Source organism: Capronia epimyces (genome assembly GCF_000585565.1).
Source record: "Capronia epimyces CBS 606.96 chromosome Unknown aczIQ-supercont1.5, whole genome shotgun sequence".
Classification (NCBI taxonomy): Eukaryota; Fungi; Ascomycota; class Eurotiomycetes; order Chaetothyriales; family Herpotrichiellaceae; genus Capronia; species Capronia epimyces.
The window spans coordinates 2362918-2378180 of NW_006912908.1; the positions used below are offsets into that span (position 1 = coordinate 2362918).

Below are 15263 nucleotides of genomic sequence, written 5' to 3' on the forward strand. Positions count from 1 at the left end.
GGCGGTCGACTTTATCTCCTGCTTGCGGAGGGACCAGGGTTCAGGCGGGGAGATTGCAGAACGCCTCGTGGTAGGACCAAAGTTTCTGTGTTATGCTGTGCCGGGAAAAGTGTGTAAAGGCGGCAAATAAGAGTTGTGGCCGTGGCGAGCGGAGGCACGCCGAAACCCGGCGCCAACAAGCGGAAGGGTGCCCTCGGTGGCCTCCCCGCCCAGTATCTCAGTATCTATTTGTTCCAGACAGCCTCGGACAACCACACTGGACCAACGTTATCGGCTCTGGGGCGGGCAGATCAGCCAGAGAACCGAGGGCTGCCTTGCGATTGGAGAAGCTGGTCGGATACCCTGAGACCTTCTCACGCGACTGAGAGGATCGCTGTTCGCCACCACTCCGACCGGGCGGCGGGATCCAGAACCGTGCTAGTCAAGTGTCCAAGCGCAGTAGAGTGGACACTGGATGAGGCATAGTTAGTTGATGTGCAGTCCGTCCTCGTGTGACAGACTGTTGTACTCTGGAGTCTGTACTCTTCGTCGAGAGCCATATCTTTCTTTCCTACACTGCAGAAACTGTATCGTTCTCCCGTGTTAGCTCTCCCGGAAACCAAGAGACTCACAAGCACCATGGCCATCTCGCCGCCGACGGAGTGGGAAACCATCGCTGCCGCTAAGCGGGCAGCCTTGATGAAGAGCATCCCTCCGGAATGGCTGATTCCTACAGACATCTTGCCCTCACAGAAGCAGCTGGATGTCACCTCGTTCCCGGAGACGTCAGGATGGTTCACCCCCCAGGAACTCCAGATAACTTCAAGTACATCAGAAGAGATACTGGAGCGCATCAGGAACAAGACCTGGAGTGCAAAGGCCGTCACATCAGCATTCTGTAAAAGAGCCGCTGCTGCACACCAACTGGTAGGAACTCCCGGATCAGTATTAACTGTGTACTAATGTAGTACTCGTGACAGACAAACTGCTTGAGTGAGACGATGTTTCCTGAGGCTCTGGCAGCTGCAGAGGCTTTGGATGAATCGTTGGCTCGGACAGGAACGGTCGTTGGTCCTCTTCACGGTCTGCCCATCTCGATCAAGGACAACTTCAACGTGGTTGGCAAAGACTCAACCGTGGGGTTTGTGTCATGGTGCAACAAACCATTGCAGCAAAACAGCGTGCTCGTCGATCTACTGAAATCTCTCGGAGCCGTTCTCTACGTCAAAACCAATGTTCCAACCGCGATGATGATGGCTGAGACCGTTAACCACACCTTTGGCAGGTAGGCTGCTCCCGTCTCTCGTGTGTAAGTGGCACGGTTCGAACTGACGAATGCAGGACACTGAACCCTCTGCGACTTACGCTGACTCCAGGCGGAAGCTCCGGGGGAGAGTCCGCGCTGATCGCATTCCATGGGAGTCCACTAGGTGTTGGAACGGATATTGGCGGTTCCTTGCGAATTCCGGCATCAAACACTGGCATTTTCACTTTGCGACCCTCGCTTGGTCGCTTCCCAACGGCAGGCTGTACCTCGGGACTAGCTGGACAAGAGTCGGTCAATAGCGTTAACGGTATCTATGCACCTGGTTGCTGTGGGTTTGATGCTAACGGCTAGATTGTAGGACCGATGGGGCCGACCTTGTCTGATTTAAATCTGTTCGCCAAAGCAGTGGTCGATACACAACCTTGGCTCAAAGACCCGAAAGCCCTTCCCATCCCGTGGCGGGACGTGAAGTTGCCAAAGAAGCTGAAGTTTGGTGTCATCTGGAACGACCGGCAGGTGACGCCGACACCTCCTGTTCAGAGGGCGTTGAAAGCGACGGTAGAGAAGCTTCGACAAGCAGGACATGAGATTGTCGATTGGGATACAAGTAGCCACTCCACGGCCCTGGAGATTCTAGTAGGTGCAATCTCCCCGGATGAGAAACAAACATTGACCGTTGTCCTAGGGCCGTTTCTTTGTAGCGGATGGCGCCAAATCCTGCCGGAAGGCACTCGAGCCGGTCAAGGAACCTTTCTTTGCCGACATGAAGGCCTACGAAGAGGCCAGCGAAATGGGATGCTATGATCTCTGGCAGCTGCATCTGGAACGCACCAAACTATGCCAGGAATACGTCGATCGCTGGGCGGAAGCAGGTATTGATGGTCTCATCGGACCAACAACCCCCTTCAGCTCTGTCGAGCATGGAAAGTACAAGCATGTGGGGTACACTGCCATTTGGAACATCCTCGACTATTCGGCGGTCAGCTTTCCATCTGGCTTCACGGTGGACGCAGACAAGGACCGGGTCGCAGAGGACTTTTCACCACTCAGCGATGTGGACAAAGAGGTGAACGGCGAATGTGAGTTGGCCCGCGTGCCAGAACCTGTTCGATATTAGAAAATACTAATTCAGAGCTTGCAGACAACCCAAGCGCAGTCGACGGAATGCCCATCGGACTGCAGATCGTAGGGAGACGGTTGGAAGAAGAGAAGACCCTGGCGATGACGGGCGCGATTCTGGACGCCTTGAAAGCTTAGAGTGGAGGCGGGATCGGTGTCGTATTGCACCCACATAGAAGTAGGCACAGTAGACCGGACGAGGGACGAATAGTGCAATGAATGATCCCAGAGGGTGCGACCTGTGGCTGAGGTTGAGGTTGCGGCCTAGGGTTCGAGAATCCGCATCTGGCAAAGCGCGGAGTGTCCGCCGCAGGCATGTTCCCATCCCAATTCATTCCGCCTGCGGGCTATGGCTATATTTGACGGTTGTATCCACGACATCGACCAGACACCGTCATATTCGCCTTTCCCTTAGATCTCGACAGATGTAGGTATCATGGCTGACGGTCTTTACGGCGTGAAGTCGGCCTCCAAGACCAAGGCCAAAGAAATCTCGTCCTCTACGTCCCTCGCGTTCTCCACGAATCTCGCGTCACTAATCTCCAGCTCTTCCTCTGCGAAAGCCAAGGCCACCGCCGGAAGACCTCGGTCCTCAAAGGACAAATCTGATATCTTTACTGCCCACAATAAAAATGTCAAGAAACGATCTGCTGCAGACCTCGAAGATGGCCAACAGCGTCACAAGACGAAGGACGACATCGGCTCCATTGAGGCAGCAGAACTGCACAGGTCCAAGAGGAAGATGGAAGATAAGGTCCGGCTATACAACGCGATGAAGCGTGGCGAGTACATCGGTCAAGAGGGCTATGACGACCGCGCGCTGGTGGATTTCGATCGGAAGTGGGCTGAAACCCAAGTACAAGGACGGGACGAATATGACCATGGCGACGGGTCCGACTCGGAGGAAGCTGGCACAGACGAGGACGAACTTGTCGAGTATTTCGACGAGTTTGGTCGACTACGAAAAGGCACGAAAGCGCAGGCTGCCCAAGAAGAAAGGCTCAAACGCATTCGAACCAACCTTGTCGAAGAAGAGGAACGCCTGTCCGCAAGACCCTCCGTGCCTACCAACGTCATTCATGGCGACACTATCCAGTACGCGGCTTTCAATCCAGACCAAGTCATCGCTGATCGCATGGCCGATCTCGCGAAGAAGAGAGACAAATCCGCCACTCCTCCTCCAGAGACGCACTTCGATGCCAATGCTGAAGTTAGAACCAGAGGCACCGGATTCTACGCATTCAGCCAGGATGCCGAAGAAAGGAAGAAAGAAATGGACGCTTTAGAGAGGGAAAGGCAAGAGACTGAGAGAATCCGTAAGGAGAGGGAAGAGAAAAAGGAGCAAAGGAGGAAAGAGATAGAGGAGCGACGGAAGCTGATCGCCGAGCAGAGGGCCAAAGCGCAAGCAGACAAGTTCCTGGACTCACTCGATATCGAGGGTGCGTGAGAAACCTTCCTGCAGAGCCGACCGAAACTGGAAGAAAATGGCATTCCGCCGTCTTCTCACCCAAATCCGCTGCTCACCTATTGGCTCCGCTGGGACCTGGTCTTCAGAGAACAGCATTGGATCGTTTGGCGAGAGCACTCACCTGACGAGCAACGGCTACCGTGCCGTGCACCTCACTGAAGACGACTACAGGCCGTAAAACATGCCTTGACACTGTGCACGTCACAGATGGGACCACGGCCGCTCGGGGATCCCCCAAAAGACTTGGAAATCCAGTCTCAATATGTGCCTGGAAATTTGGACCGATAAGTTGATATCTTGTTGAGCCGGCCACAACATTGACATCCCATCCTCCCTGTGAGCCTCGTGGCCGGAGTTCGTGATATTTGCCGACCTCGACCTCCCATCCGCATCGGCACCCGTCGGGCCATCAGTTGCAGGAGCGGGATGTTTCGAGAGAAGCCTCACGACCACAACGTCCGCGAAGATGGGGCCTTCAGAAGGCTTCAACATTGGAGATCTCCTTGCCTCTTATTGTCATGAGTTGAGAGCCCTTAGACTGCCCGACCATCATCAGATTTTATCATGTGGATGGATGTTACGATTACCCTGTGTTCATAATATTATCCTAATGACTTGACTATGCATTTTCGATTGCTGAGATTAAACGTCATGTATGTGTAGTTCCGACCATATCCTACAGTCTTGCGATGCAACCTGATACTCCATCCCAGCAGAGAGGTCGCGCCCCAAATTCCGTACCACAACTCAATTGAATACCCTCGATCCTCAAACCATCTTTGCTTCATGGCCCTTGTCGATTGGTCTCTGTGTCATCCCGACTCGGTGTTCATATCCAGCTTCAATGTCCACCTCAGGCTCCTCGCCTTATTTGTGTTTCTCCTCCTGGTGTTGTTCCGAGTCCATCAGAAGAAGAAAGCAACAGCACCCAACAACACTGCGAGAGTGCCAAATCCCATACTGCCGCCTTCTCGAGACGCTGCACCAGTGAAGATAGCAGGCCCCTCTATCGGACTCGTACTGGTAGCTGCGGGAAAGACGCCCGTGGGAGCCACGGCTGTTGTGCCGCTTACACCACTGTCACCTCCACTAGTACTGCTAGACAGACCAGAGGTCGCAGTCGCAAGCGCAGCTGGCATCGGGACCAGGCCTACAATGCCGGGGGCTGCAGGACTGGCCCCGGCCCCAGCCCCAGTCCCGGTCCCTGCGGTGGGTTGTGCAGTGACAAATGTAACTTGTGGCACCGTAACGGCTGTGGTGATGATGGGGCCGGAGGCGCTCTGCGTGAGCGTGAACGTCACAGTGGTAACGGGCACAGCGACAGCGGATGGCGTCTGCGTTGTGATCGGCGGACGGGGGCCGCGACCATTTCCATTGGTCGTGAAAGTTGTGATTGCAGTGGCTGTGGCGGTCTCAGTTGCGGTTGCGGTTGCGGTGACTGATGGCGGCGTGGGCACCAATGTGATCGTCCTCGGGACCCCGGTACAAATGCCCGGATTCTGCGGCACGAAGTCTGCACAGATACCGGCAAGGTAAGAAAGAGCGGCGGTGATTTCATCATCGCCACCGGCCCATGCGGAAACACATGCCTGGACACTCGAAATGAAATCGGTGCTCGGGCAGAAGCAGCTCGCGTCGCTGTTGGAAGAGCACTTGGGCACAAGGCTGAGCCAGGTGTTCAGGCAGCTGGGTAGCACAGATGGGCAGGGGGCTGAGGATTCCGGGGGAGGGGGAGCATCCGAGGTAGAGGTGGAAGCTGAAGTTGGTGGTTGGGGGGTTTCTGATTCGGGTGTTGGTGTGATCTCCGTGACGGGAGGCAGCGTGGCAGATGTCAAGGTTGAGGGAGGCGGGCCATTACATCTCGTGCAAACGGTTGATGTTGATGTGATGATGATGGTCGAAATGGTGCTAGTTGTTTCCGTCACGGTCTCGGTGCCGCTTGTGTGGGTGAAAGTCAGCGGACAAGTGGTGATAGTGGACACAACGATTTCAGTAGTAACGACATCTGTCTCACTTTCAGTTGTGGTGGTCGCAGTCGTAGAAGTAGTCACTACAGGGCTTGTGGTAGCAACAGTGCCAACAGTTGTAGTGCCTAGTGTTCCTTCTGTAGGTGTGGTAGTCGTCGTCGTAGTGGCACTAGTCTGCTCTCCAGACGTGGTACTAGCGGTGGCAGTTGTCGTGGTCGTGGTCGTGCTAGGAGTCTCTTCAGACTTGCTTGTTGTCGTCGTAGTGCCGGTTGTTTGCTCGTTACTGGTAGTTGTGGTACTGCTAGTATCAGGAGGCCCTTCCGATTCAGTTGACGTTGTAGTAGTAGTCGAACCCGTTGATGAGCCTCCGCCTGGAGTGGTGGTCGTCTGAATCTGGGGAGTCGTGGTGGTGGTCTCCAGCTGAGGAGTGGTTGTTGTTGTTATAACTGCTGTAGTTGTTGTGACCGGTGTAGTGGTAGTGGTGAAGGCCGAAGGGCTGGTAGTGGTAGTGGCAGCAGTGGTAGAGGAAGCAGTAGTAGTCGACGATGAAGATGAAGAACTGCAATCAAACCCTATGGAATGTATGCCAACATCGCAATCTTGCTTTCCACTGCTAGGCGGAAGTTGCATCGAGACCGATCTGGCTCCCCCACACTGTGTGTTTTGAACCGTGGTTCCACTTGCCTGACAGGGGGCTGTGTGTTTACAGGTCGAACCATCAGGCATGGAGAAGATGAAATCGAGGTCCGTATCAAAAGAAACAGACACTTCCAAGTGGGAAATCGAGAATTTGTCATCTTGTGCACAGGAGAATGATGGGCCATTGCTGGCCGAGTTGGATACTTTGCCTTGAATGCATTTGGACTGTCACAGATCAGCGATAAATTCCTGGAGCCTGCAACACTAAAGGCTGACACCCACCTGGAAGCTGCTTCTTGTCCGGAGCGATCTCTTGTTGCTGGGCTGGAAGGAGTCCTGACAGGTGAAGCCGCTGAAGCCGAAACCGCCGAAACTGTTGAAACCGCCTGTTGGTAGACCAGACCAGTCGAACCCGCCTTGTTGGTCAGCAGAACAGTTGTTGTTGGTATTGGAAGGGTTGGGAAAATTTGGTGCATCGCCCCAGCTCGTTCCAGCAGCCTGCTGCATGAGCAAAGCGGAGACCACAAGACCGGCAATCAATGCAGGATTCATAGTGGCAATTATGAGTATGATGAACGAGAGAACTGGTCTTTGCAGCAACGAGCGACACTTGGAAAAACTCAGGTAACGAGAGACTGTAAAAAAACAAGAGAAGGAAATGGAACCCAGAGATGTCTGTGAGGATGGAGATGGAGAGAGGAACACACCCTTTGAGAGGAGACCTTGGAGGCTTTTTGTATTGGGAGCAAGATAGTTTCAGAGTGGCTTGATTGGGCAAAGACAAACTCACGATTCACGGATACACAACTAGTTGACTGGTTGTCAGACGATGTGGTCGTAGCGAGCTTGAGTTCAAGACATTCTGGAGGCAGATGGATTGGTAGCGCGCGCAATTGGTGCTAGATTTGATCTTGGTCAAGGTGGTGAATGAAGCAGTCCAAGGCAGGCTAGCGGCAGGATCTCAATATAGCAAAGGCTGAAACACCCTGCCTCTACCGAGAGAACCAAACGGGGCGACCATTGCCATGCTCCTGCCTATATGGTGCAGCTAGGAAGCTGAAACGGATCAGGAGGCTTGTCTTGGACCGAGACGAGGAGTCTGTAAGGAGAACATGGCGTGTGGACTGGGGCAAAGCTCCTCTCGTACGGCGGACCTGACATCCACAATCGCGGCAGTGTCGGACACAGAATGGTGTTCATTGCTTCGAGTAGCGACTGGAGAGCCAGGACGAGTGGTGGGCGAGGTGTGGTCGCAGGCGGGTGGTTGCCTCCTCGGCGCTTGTCGCAGAAGATTGCAAGGAAAACCTACCGATGCCATTGGCCATTACTCAGCCTCGTCAGAATTCACGCTAGCCATGTTGGGTTAGTCCTATCAGGCCAAGCAGGGCGCAAGGCTGCTCCTGATTCAAGTTCCGTCGACGGAGTACATCGCGTTCGAGAGATTGCAGCACTATCTACTCGAGTCAATGGACCATTCGACAAACAGGGAGGAAAGACAATGTCCAGTTCTCAGCTCTGCCATGAATAATGATAATATGTAGAAGGTAAATGGCTCCCAATGCACAGCATCGGGGGACACCACTGCCAGCACAGACAACATGGACTCTGAAAAGCAAAAATCCCGGAGGCAGAACGTCCCTCATCAACCTGGCCTGTCCCATATTAGATGCTCCCTCAATTCAGCTACGCGCCCGACCTGCCAATGTCTCTCTTGCCCCACAACCAATATGAAAAGGCGCCATTTTATCTGCGTAACGCCCGATTCTATGCATACACTGATCATTATATCGTAGCAGCAACTTGGAAGCATGAAAATTTGCTGGTGGTTCGCGCCTCACGAAAGATCTTTTCCTGGATATCCATTTGACGGCGGCGAGGTTTGAGCCAACACGGGGCCTTCTTTCGACCGCTCTTTGTCTCCTGTGGGCGTTGCGTTCACAAATACACCGTCACTTGCAGATGCCTGGTCCGTACTCGCTTTCGCAGGTCCGGTGTTTTCCTCTCTTCCGCTAGGGGGACTGCTCATCCCGTTAGGGTCATTCATCTCTGCCGGCATGTTGGTGTCGACTTTCTTCATCACTCTCTTGAGCGGCCGCCTCACTTTCAGCTTGTCGGTGCCACTTTCTGGTTGCCCGTTGACTTTGTCGCCTGGAGTAACTTTCGAATCGACGCTTTGATTCGCAGCATCGGTCGCCAGCCTGGTATTGTTGAGGTATTCGTCCAGCATAGCTTTGAGAGCGGTTTGTCTGACTGGCTTGGCGAGATAGTCGTTCATACCAGCTTCCAGACATTTTTCTCTGTCGCCGCGGATGGCCGACGCCGTCATGGCAATGATGAGGACTTGGCTCACCTGTTGATCAGCGTCCGCTCTGATTGCCTTGGTCGCCTCATATCCATCTAGTACAGGCATCTGAACGTCCATCAACACCAAATGGAACGGGTTTCCTTCTTTGCTCTTCGCTTTTAGAGCTTCGTAGGCTTGTTTCCCATCCTCATACGCCTCGCACTTCAGGCCAAGCTTGGTTACAAACGACATGGCAATCTTTCTGTTGATTTGATTGTCTTCGGCAATGCAGACGCGCAGCGTCTCCCTTGGAATCTTGCTCAGGTCGCAGAAACTGGTTTTTTTATGCTCTGTTTCAGGGCTGGTTGCCTGCGACCATCTCGCCATTGGATCTGGATCCTTGGCCGAAATCCTCATGTCGCCCGGAACACTGCTGTTCTTTGGTGCTTTCTGAAAAGTGAGCGTGAAGGAAACTGTTGTGCCTTGCCCCGGCGTCGACTCGATCCAGATCTTGCCACCCAGAACATTTTCAATCATAGCTTTACAGATACTCAGGCCTAGGCCGCTGCCACCATATGAGCGAGCTGTGGACGAGTCCGCTTGTGAAAAGGGCTGGAATAGTCTTGAAAGTTGCTCCCGGGTGATACCGATCCCGGTGTCAGTAACGGAACAGGTGATTTTGACCTTGTCTTTAGTCTCGGCGTTTTTGCGTGCTCTCACCGTCACCGAACCCTTGGGGGTGAATTTATAGGCGTTGCTCAACAAGTTCATAAAGATCTGGTGCAGTCGTACAGGATCGCCAAAGACAAGACCGTCATCGATTTGAAGATCCTCGACGGTCTGTAACCCGTGCTCTTGGTTGGTGTAGGCCAAGGCGCGTACAACCTCCGTGATCGTCTCCTTCAAATTCAGCGCGACGGTGAACATCTGCATTTTCCCAGCTTCAAGTTTGGAGAAGTCAAGTATGTCGTTAATAACAGTCAGTAACGTGTCTGCACAAACGCGAATGCTATCCGCAAATTGCTCTTGCTCCTTGCTCAGCAAAGTTCCTTTGAGTAGCTCAGACATGCCGATCACGCCGTTCAGGGGAGTCCGAAGTTCGTGGCTGACATTGGCAAGGAAAATCGACTTGGCTTTAGCTGCTTCTTCCTTCAACTTGACGTTATGCATCGCCTCGGCTTCAGCCTTTTTAGCTTTCGCCTCAGCTTCTCGGGCAGCTGCAAGAGCCCGTTTCTGAGATTCCACCATACTGGCGTTCGACGCGCTCACTTTGCGAACTTTCCTGTACAAAAGAGCATTGCCTAGGGAAATGGCAACCTGATTGGTGAGAAGATTGAGGACGATCATGTTACGCTGCGTGAATGCGTTTGGCCGACCTTCCAAATGGATGACTCCCATCAGATGGTCGGCTTGGATGATGGGGATGGCGATAATTGACCGCCCAGAGGGATTTCTTGCCAAGTAGGCCTCACCAACATTCGAGAAGCGGTCATCTTCGAGTACATTCTGCACGAACACGGTTTCCTTGGTGCGAAGTAAGTAATGCGTAATTTGCTGTGCCGCTTGGTCGTCAACCTCCGCAAATGGAATTCCATCCGGATAAGTTTTGACGCCTGTTTCATGATCTGCGCTTGCCGCCACACACCAGCCTTGATCCTCGGAGTCGATCACAATGGCGCAGAACTCAGCCTGTCCTCCGACGGATTCTAGAATGACCGATATCATCTTAGATAGGAGGTTATTGATCTGCAACTCAGAGCTGATAACTCGGGAGAATTCGAGAATCGAGGTTAGGTCCAGAATGTCGAGCCCCATGCCGGGTACATCTTGTGGACTCTGGGTTGTCGCGGTTGCTTTAGGTTGGAGCCACGCACTTGTATAGTCGCGCTTGCTCTGAAGCTGACGCTCCTCCTTCACCGGTAACCCATGCAAATCTTCTGTCTGTGTAGCCGCTTCCACCGTTCTCGATGTTGTGGCGGTCTTGATCAGCCATTCATGCTTATCAGAGAGCTGCTTCGCTTTACCACTTGCGTTTATCCTATTCCAAGCGGCGATGGCTTCCTGAATCATCACTCTGCCAGCTCTCTTGGCTCCACGCTCAAGAAGATATTCTGCCTGCATTTCGATGGCCAGAGCTTCTTCCAGGGCAAACCCGTGCACTTGACAGTGGTCAATTGCCATTTCCAGGTTACACATGACGTTGACATGTGAAATGTCCGCAATTGCGGCTTCAAGTATGTGAGACCAGGCAAAGTAGTTCACATCGTTGACCCTACCCCAGTCGTCGACGAATCGCTTGAGTTGCTTTGCCTCCTCGATATATGCTGCACGCTCTTCCGGGGGCTTCTCCTTTGCCAGAGCTAACAAGGACAAGCCCAAGTAGAACCGAGCCCCGCACGCAGGTCTGTTGGACCACAAATCGTCAATGGTCGTATTGAGCAAATTCCTTCCTACATCGACAGCGTACTCGTGGTAGCCCATCAAGTGATATGCCACAAGCGACATAGCTTGATAAATATCACAGGATCGCTGAGCGTTAGCGGCGTATTGCACGGTCTCCGCCATCCAGGTTTCAGTGTCATGATCGCTGTCGTTGAGCAGGGACTTGGCATCTGTAGCGACAGTCCTTCCTTGTAATGCGCGAACCACTTGCCTTGTGGCGATGAGTAGAGCTCCTCCTCTTCGGTCTTTCTCCCAGTCATCAAACTCCTCGGGCCCGTAATTGCAGAACGCCTCAACCTCTGATAGGTCTTGCCCTGCCCAGAACCTGGACAAGGCCATCACACCTATGTTGAGAAGACTTACGAACCTGTCCCCGGACGCTAGCGAGTACTCAAGCGCATTATCCAGGATCGGAAGAAGGTTCCGTACAGGCGTCTGGAAGTGGCCGATAAACAGTGTAAACAACGTCCAGCCTCTGCCCCGGGTCCAGGAATCTTCGTACATGGTGTAGAACTCGTGCGCAATATCTCCGTAAGCCAGCCCCAGCTCAATATCTTTAAATCGACCTATCGCAGCTGCACCAAGCATCGTGAAGCCCAGACCAGCTTGGACAAACACACCGCGATCCAGAACGGCATTGACATAAGCAATCACCAGTTGATACCAACGTAGGGCATCGGACCAGTAGAGAGCCCCAAGAGCTTCACTTAGAACCGTGCCCAAGGCAATCACAGTCCGGTCCTCGCTCAAGGGAATTGACAACAGTTGCTCCTTGTCGAGCTCCCGTAATCGAAACTCCAACTTTTTGAACTCGATATCGCATTCGTCCCAGGTGGGGGTAGGCAGGGGCAGTCCGAGTTCTTCTAAGCATTCTCGCTGCACAGCAAATGCTTCAAAGAATTTCCCTTGACTGCCCAAGATCCGGCCTTTCAGAATGTACGACCTCGTTTTGTCGGCCGAACAACGCGCGTTTGCATGAGTTTCCTCCAGGAGCTGCAGAGCCATTTCTTTCTCCCCTTGGATGTACATAATCTCGGCGCTGTTAACGAGGAGCTGAAGCGTCTCATCATAAAAGACGTCAGGGTTTTCCATGTTCCATTTGTCATCCTGTAGCAGCTTGAGTGCAGACTTATAGTACCAGAGAGCAGTCTGCTTCGCACCTGTCTCGATCGCCTTCTGCGCTCCACGCCAAAGCAAGTCTCGATACCGCATGCGAGTTGGAATTCTCGCCTTGAAAATGTCTGCAGACAGGCAGATGTGGCGTGCCAATGGATACAGATTGTACTTGCATTGGCTGAGATACGACATCATGGCCTGCGCGATGATAAAATGCATCTTCGTGACATTTCGGCACTCACGCATCTCGTTTGCCGCCTTCAAATATCGCGCATGCGTGAATCGAAACTCGTCATCGCATGTTCCCGGTGTCAGGATGAATGTATTGACCAGTTCCTGGAGCCCGTTGACGCAATCAGTCTCGGAGAAGTTGAAGAACTTCGCGCGGTTAGGGCAGGTCACGTCGTTGGCCTGATCCGGGCCGCTGAAATAGAAGTAGTCTCCAGTCATGATGGACTGAATCAATCTGAAGGAGAACGTCGTTCCAACCAAGGAAGCCCAAGCTAGAACCGACCGGGCCGCAGGCGATAATTCTTCGATACGCCTTACCATGTATCCATTATCCATGCTACCTTCTGAGCTGAACTCACTAAAGATCTTGTCTAGGTCAAATTGCCATCCTGACTCCTTCCAATCATACCACAAGCAGTTTCTTTGGTAGCAGGTTTGAAGAATATCTTTGACCAAGTAAGGGTTGCCTTCAGACTTTGCATGTACAACTGCGGCAAGTGGGATCACCGTTTCCACGGGCTGAGACATGGTGGCGGCGACATATTCGAACACATGTTTCTCACGTAGGTTGCCAAGCTCGATTTTGTTACTCGAATCCAGATCCAGAATCTTTGCGGCACTCTCGGAGATATTGCCATCATCGACTCTGCTCGACAGGAGCAACACAACAGGGATCTTTGCTTTGATGATATGCATCAGCAAATCGATCGACTCTTCTTCTGCAGCTTGGAGGTCGTCCAAGCAGATACAGATCAGCTTGCCTGTGGAAATAGTGCGCAAGACATCCATATAGGTATTTATCAGTCGGATTGACTTGGAGTTCGCAGGTCCTCGCAGAAAATCATTGGCGTCCCAGGCGCCGTGCATGGAGCCCTGGTTTGCCTTGGAGCCACTATCGATCGTAGGAACTTCGGTATTGACGCTCTGTGTGGCGGTGTCGTTCTTGACCAGCAACTTCTTGGACAGGACCGTCACGTCAAGTAATGTCGGCGGCAAGTCCAAGATTGAGTGTAAAACAGGCCAGAAGGGGGTCACATGAGCCCGCAGATGCTCGTGGTATGGCGTGTTGACGTCTTTTTCCGAGAAGATTTGCCTGAAAAGGCTAGCCATGACCTTGATAAGTGGCTCGAAGGGGGATGGGCGTGCTTTATCAAATCTTGCAAGGGCGAAATACCCGTAACGCCGGATAACAGGTTGGACAGCCTTGATGAGAGCCGTCTTTCCTACTCCGGCAGAGCCTAGGATAGTGATAACATCGGTCTTAGTCCTCCGCTTATATTTGTGGCTGTTCTTTCGTCTGGTCATCATTCCAGGTAATGTGTCGGGGGACTGTTGAAACCCGGTAGATAAATTGCTGTCCCGATCCGATAGCATGTCTAACGGTGTGCCTCTCGAGTCAGCAGCGCCACGACCTCGCTTGCCGTATAAATTATTTTTGTTGCCATAGGCTGGATTCAAGACATGGCCCTCCAGTCCAATGGTTGCGGAGTTGCTTCTAGAATCCCTGAAACCGAAAGAGCTGGATGAATCAGAGCCTTCCGCCGCCTCCAACCCCTCTGGGCGAGTATCCGAGATGGAGGAGTTCGAGGCAGCACTCAGCAGACCGGGCTGAGATGGCGAATTTCGTGTGCCGGCCAAACTCTGGCGCCTGTAGGCCTTCTCGATAATCTTGGTGATTTTTTCCATCTCTGCATGTCGGCCAAACTGTTTGGTAGGCAAGAGGAAGAAAGATGAAACATCGCGCTGCCCGACCTTATAATTCCTGATCTTGTCCTCTTCACCCTCGCCCAGGAATTTCTGGATCTGCACTAAGTCGTACTTCAGTCCGCTCACGGAGTGATACCGCTCATCCATCTGCTTTTGCGTCATTTTGGCGATGATCTTAGAGATTGCATCAGGGATGTCCATGCGAATGGCAGTGACCAGAGACAAGCGGTGCCCCAGCACGCGTTGAACAATGTCAATAGGCGTTTCCGCGTCAAATGCTGGCTGGCCCGTAAGCAAAGTCCAGAAGAGGATGCCTAAGCTGTAGATGTCGGTCCGACTGTCGGGGTCTGCTGCTAATCGTCCCGTTTGCTCGGGTGCGATAAACTGCAGTTTATTCTTCACTCCAAGCTCTCGGCTGACTGTGGCCCAACCCTCACTAGAGAGTAGATTTTCAAACGCACGAGGCCCATTTCCATGATTTAGTAATTTGACAGAGTCGGTTTCCCGGTTCCAGTGAAAGCTGTCAGCGCGGATTTCGCCGTGGATACAGTTGGCGCCGTGATGCAACAGCTCAAGCGCCTCCGACGCACCTATCGCAAAGTCCAGAAATGCTTGGAGGGGGACTCGTTCCCCGGGTGTGCCGTCGGTGCCCATTCTACTGATCTGCAGTCCATAGAACGCGGGACCAAAATCCAAGATCTCTCGCATATAGTTTCTGCCAGGGGCCTCATAGATACACACAACCATAGGATGTGCGTCGTTCGGCGTGGCCGGAAGTTTGAACATCTCGATGGGTTTGAGGGTGTGATCGCACTCGGGATCCAAGTCTTTCATGATTGTTTGGTTGTAATGAAACTCTCTTTCCAACCGCAGCACGTGGGTGCTGATACGGGCCAGGACGGGCAGCCATATTGGGTCAGGTTCATCTCTGGACGACAAAATCTCGCTATCTGTGGAAGTACCACTGACGCTGTTCCAGTGGTGATGCCTTAGGGAAGGACGGTGAGGATCGAGTTTGGGAGAACTTCTGGTCGAACTGGACTG

General features: G+C 52.9%; 4 protein-coding genes across 4 annotated transcripts; 2 read left to right on the forward strand and 2 right to left on the reverse strand.

Annotated features, from left to right (window-relative positions):
• Nucleotides 1-618: 618 nt before the first annotated feature.
• Nucleotides 619-2503, forward strand: A1O3_06809 (uncharacterized protein; the record flags this gene model as incomplete). Its single annotated transcript, XM_007736925.1, has 6 exons — nt 619-906; nt 960-1264; nt 1321-1546; nt 1598-1882; nt 1932-2325; nt 2388-2503. The coding sequence occupies 6 exons, from the start codon at nt 619-621 to the stop codon at nt 2501-2503; spliced, it is 1614 nt and encodes a 537-aa protein (XP_007735115.1).
• A 298-nt stretch (nt 2504-2801) lies between these two features.
• A1O3_06810 (uncharacterized protein) lies at nt 2802-3812 on the forward strand (the record flags this gene model as incomplete). The annotated part of the gene is made up of 1 exon (XM_007736926.1): nt 2802-3812. One exon carries the CDS (start codon nt 2802-2804, stop codon nt 3810-3812), a length of 1011 nt encoding a protein of 336 aa, XP_007735116.1.
• Nucleotides 3813-4738: 926 nt separating this feature from the next.
• Nucleotides 4739-6991, reverse strand: A1O3_06811 (uncharacterized protein; the record flags this gene model as incomplete). Its single annotated transcript, XM_007736927.1, has 2 exons — nt 4739-6664; nt 6722-6991. 2 exons carry the CDS (start codon nt 6989-6991, stop codon nt 4739-4741), a joined length of 2196 nt encoding a protein of 731 aa, XP_007735117.1.
• Nucleotides 6992-8273: 1282 nt separating this feature from the next.
• On the reverse strand, nt 8274-15053 carry A1O3_06812 (uncharacterized protein; the record flags this gene model as incomplete). The annotated part of the gene is made up of 1 exon (XM_007736928.1): nt 8274-15053. One exon carries the CDS (start codon nt 15051-15053, stop codon nt 8274-8276), a length of 6780 nt encoding a protein of 2259 aa, XP_007735118.1.
• Between the last annotated feature and the right edge of the window lie 210 nt (nt 15054-15263).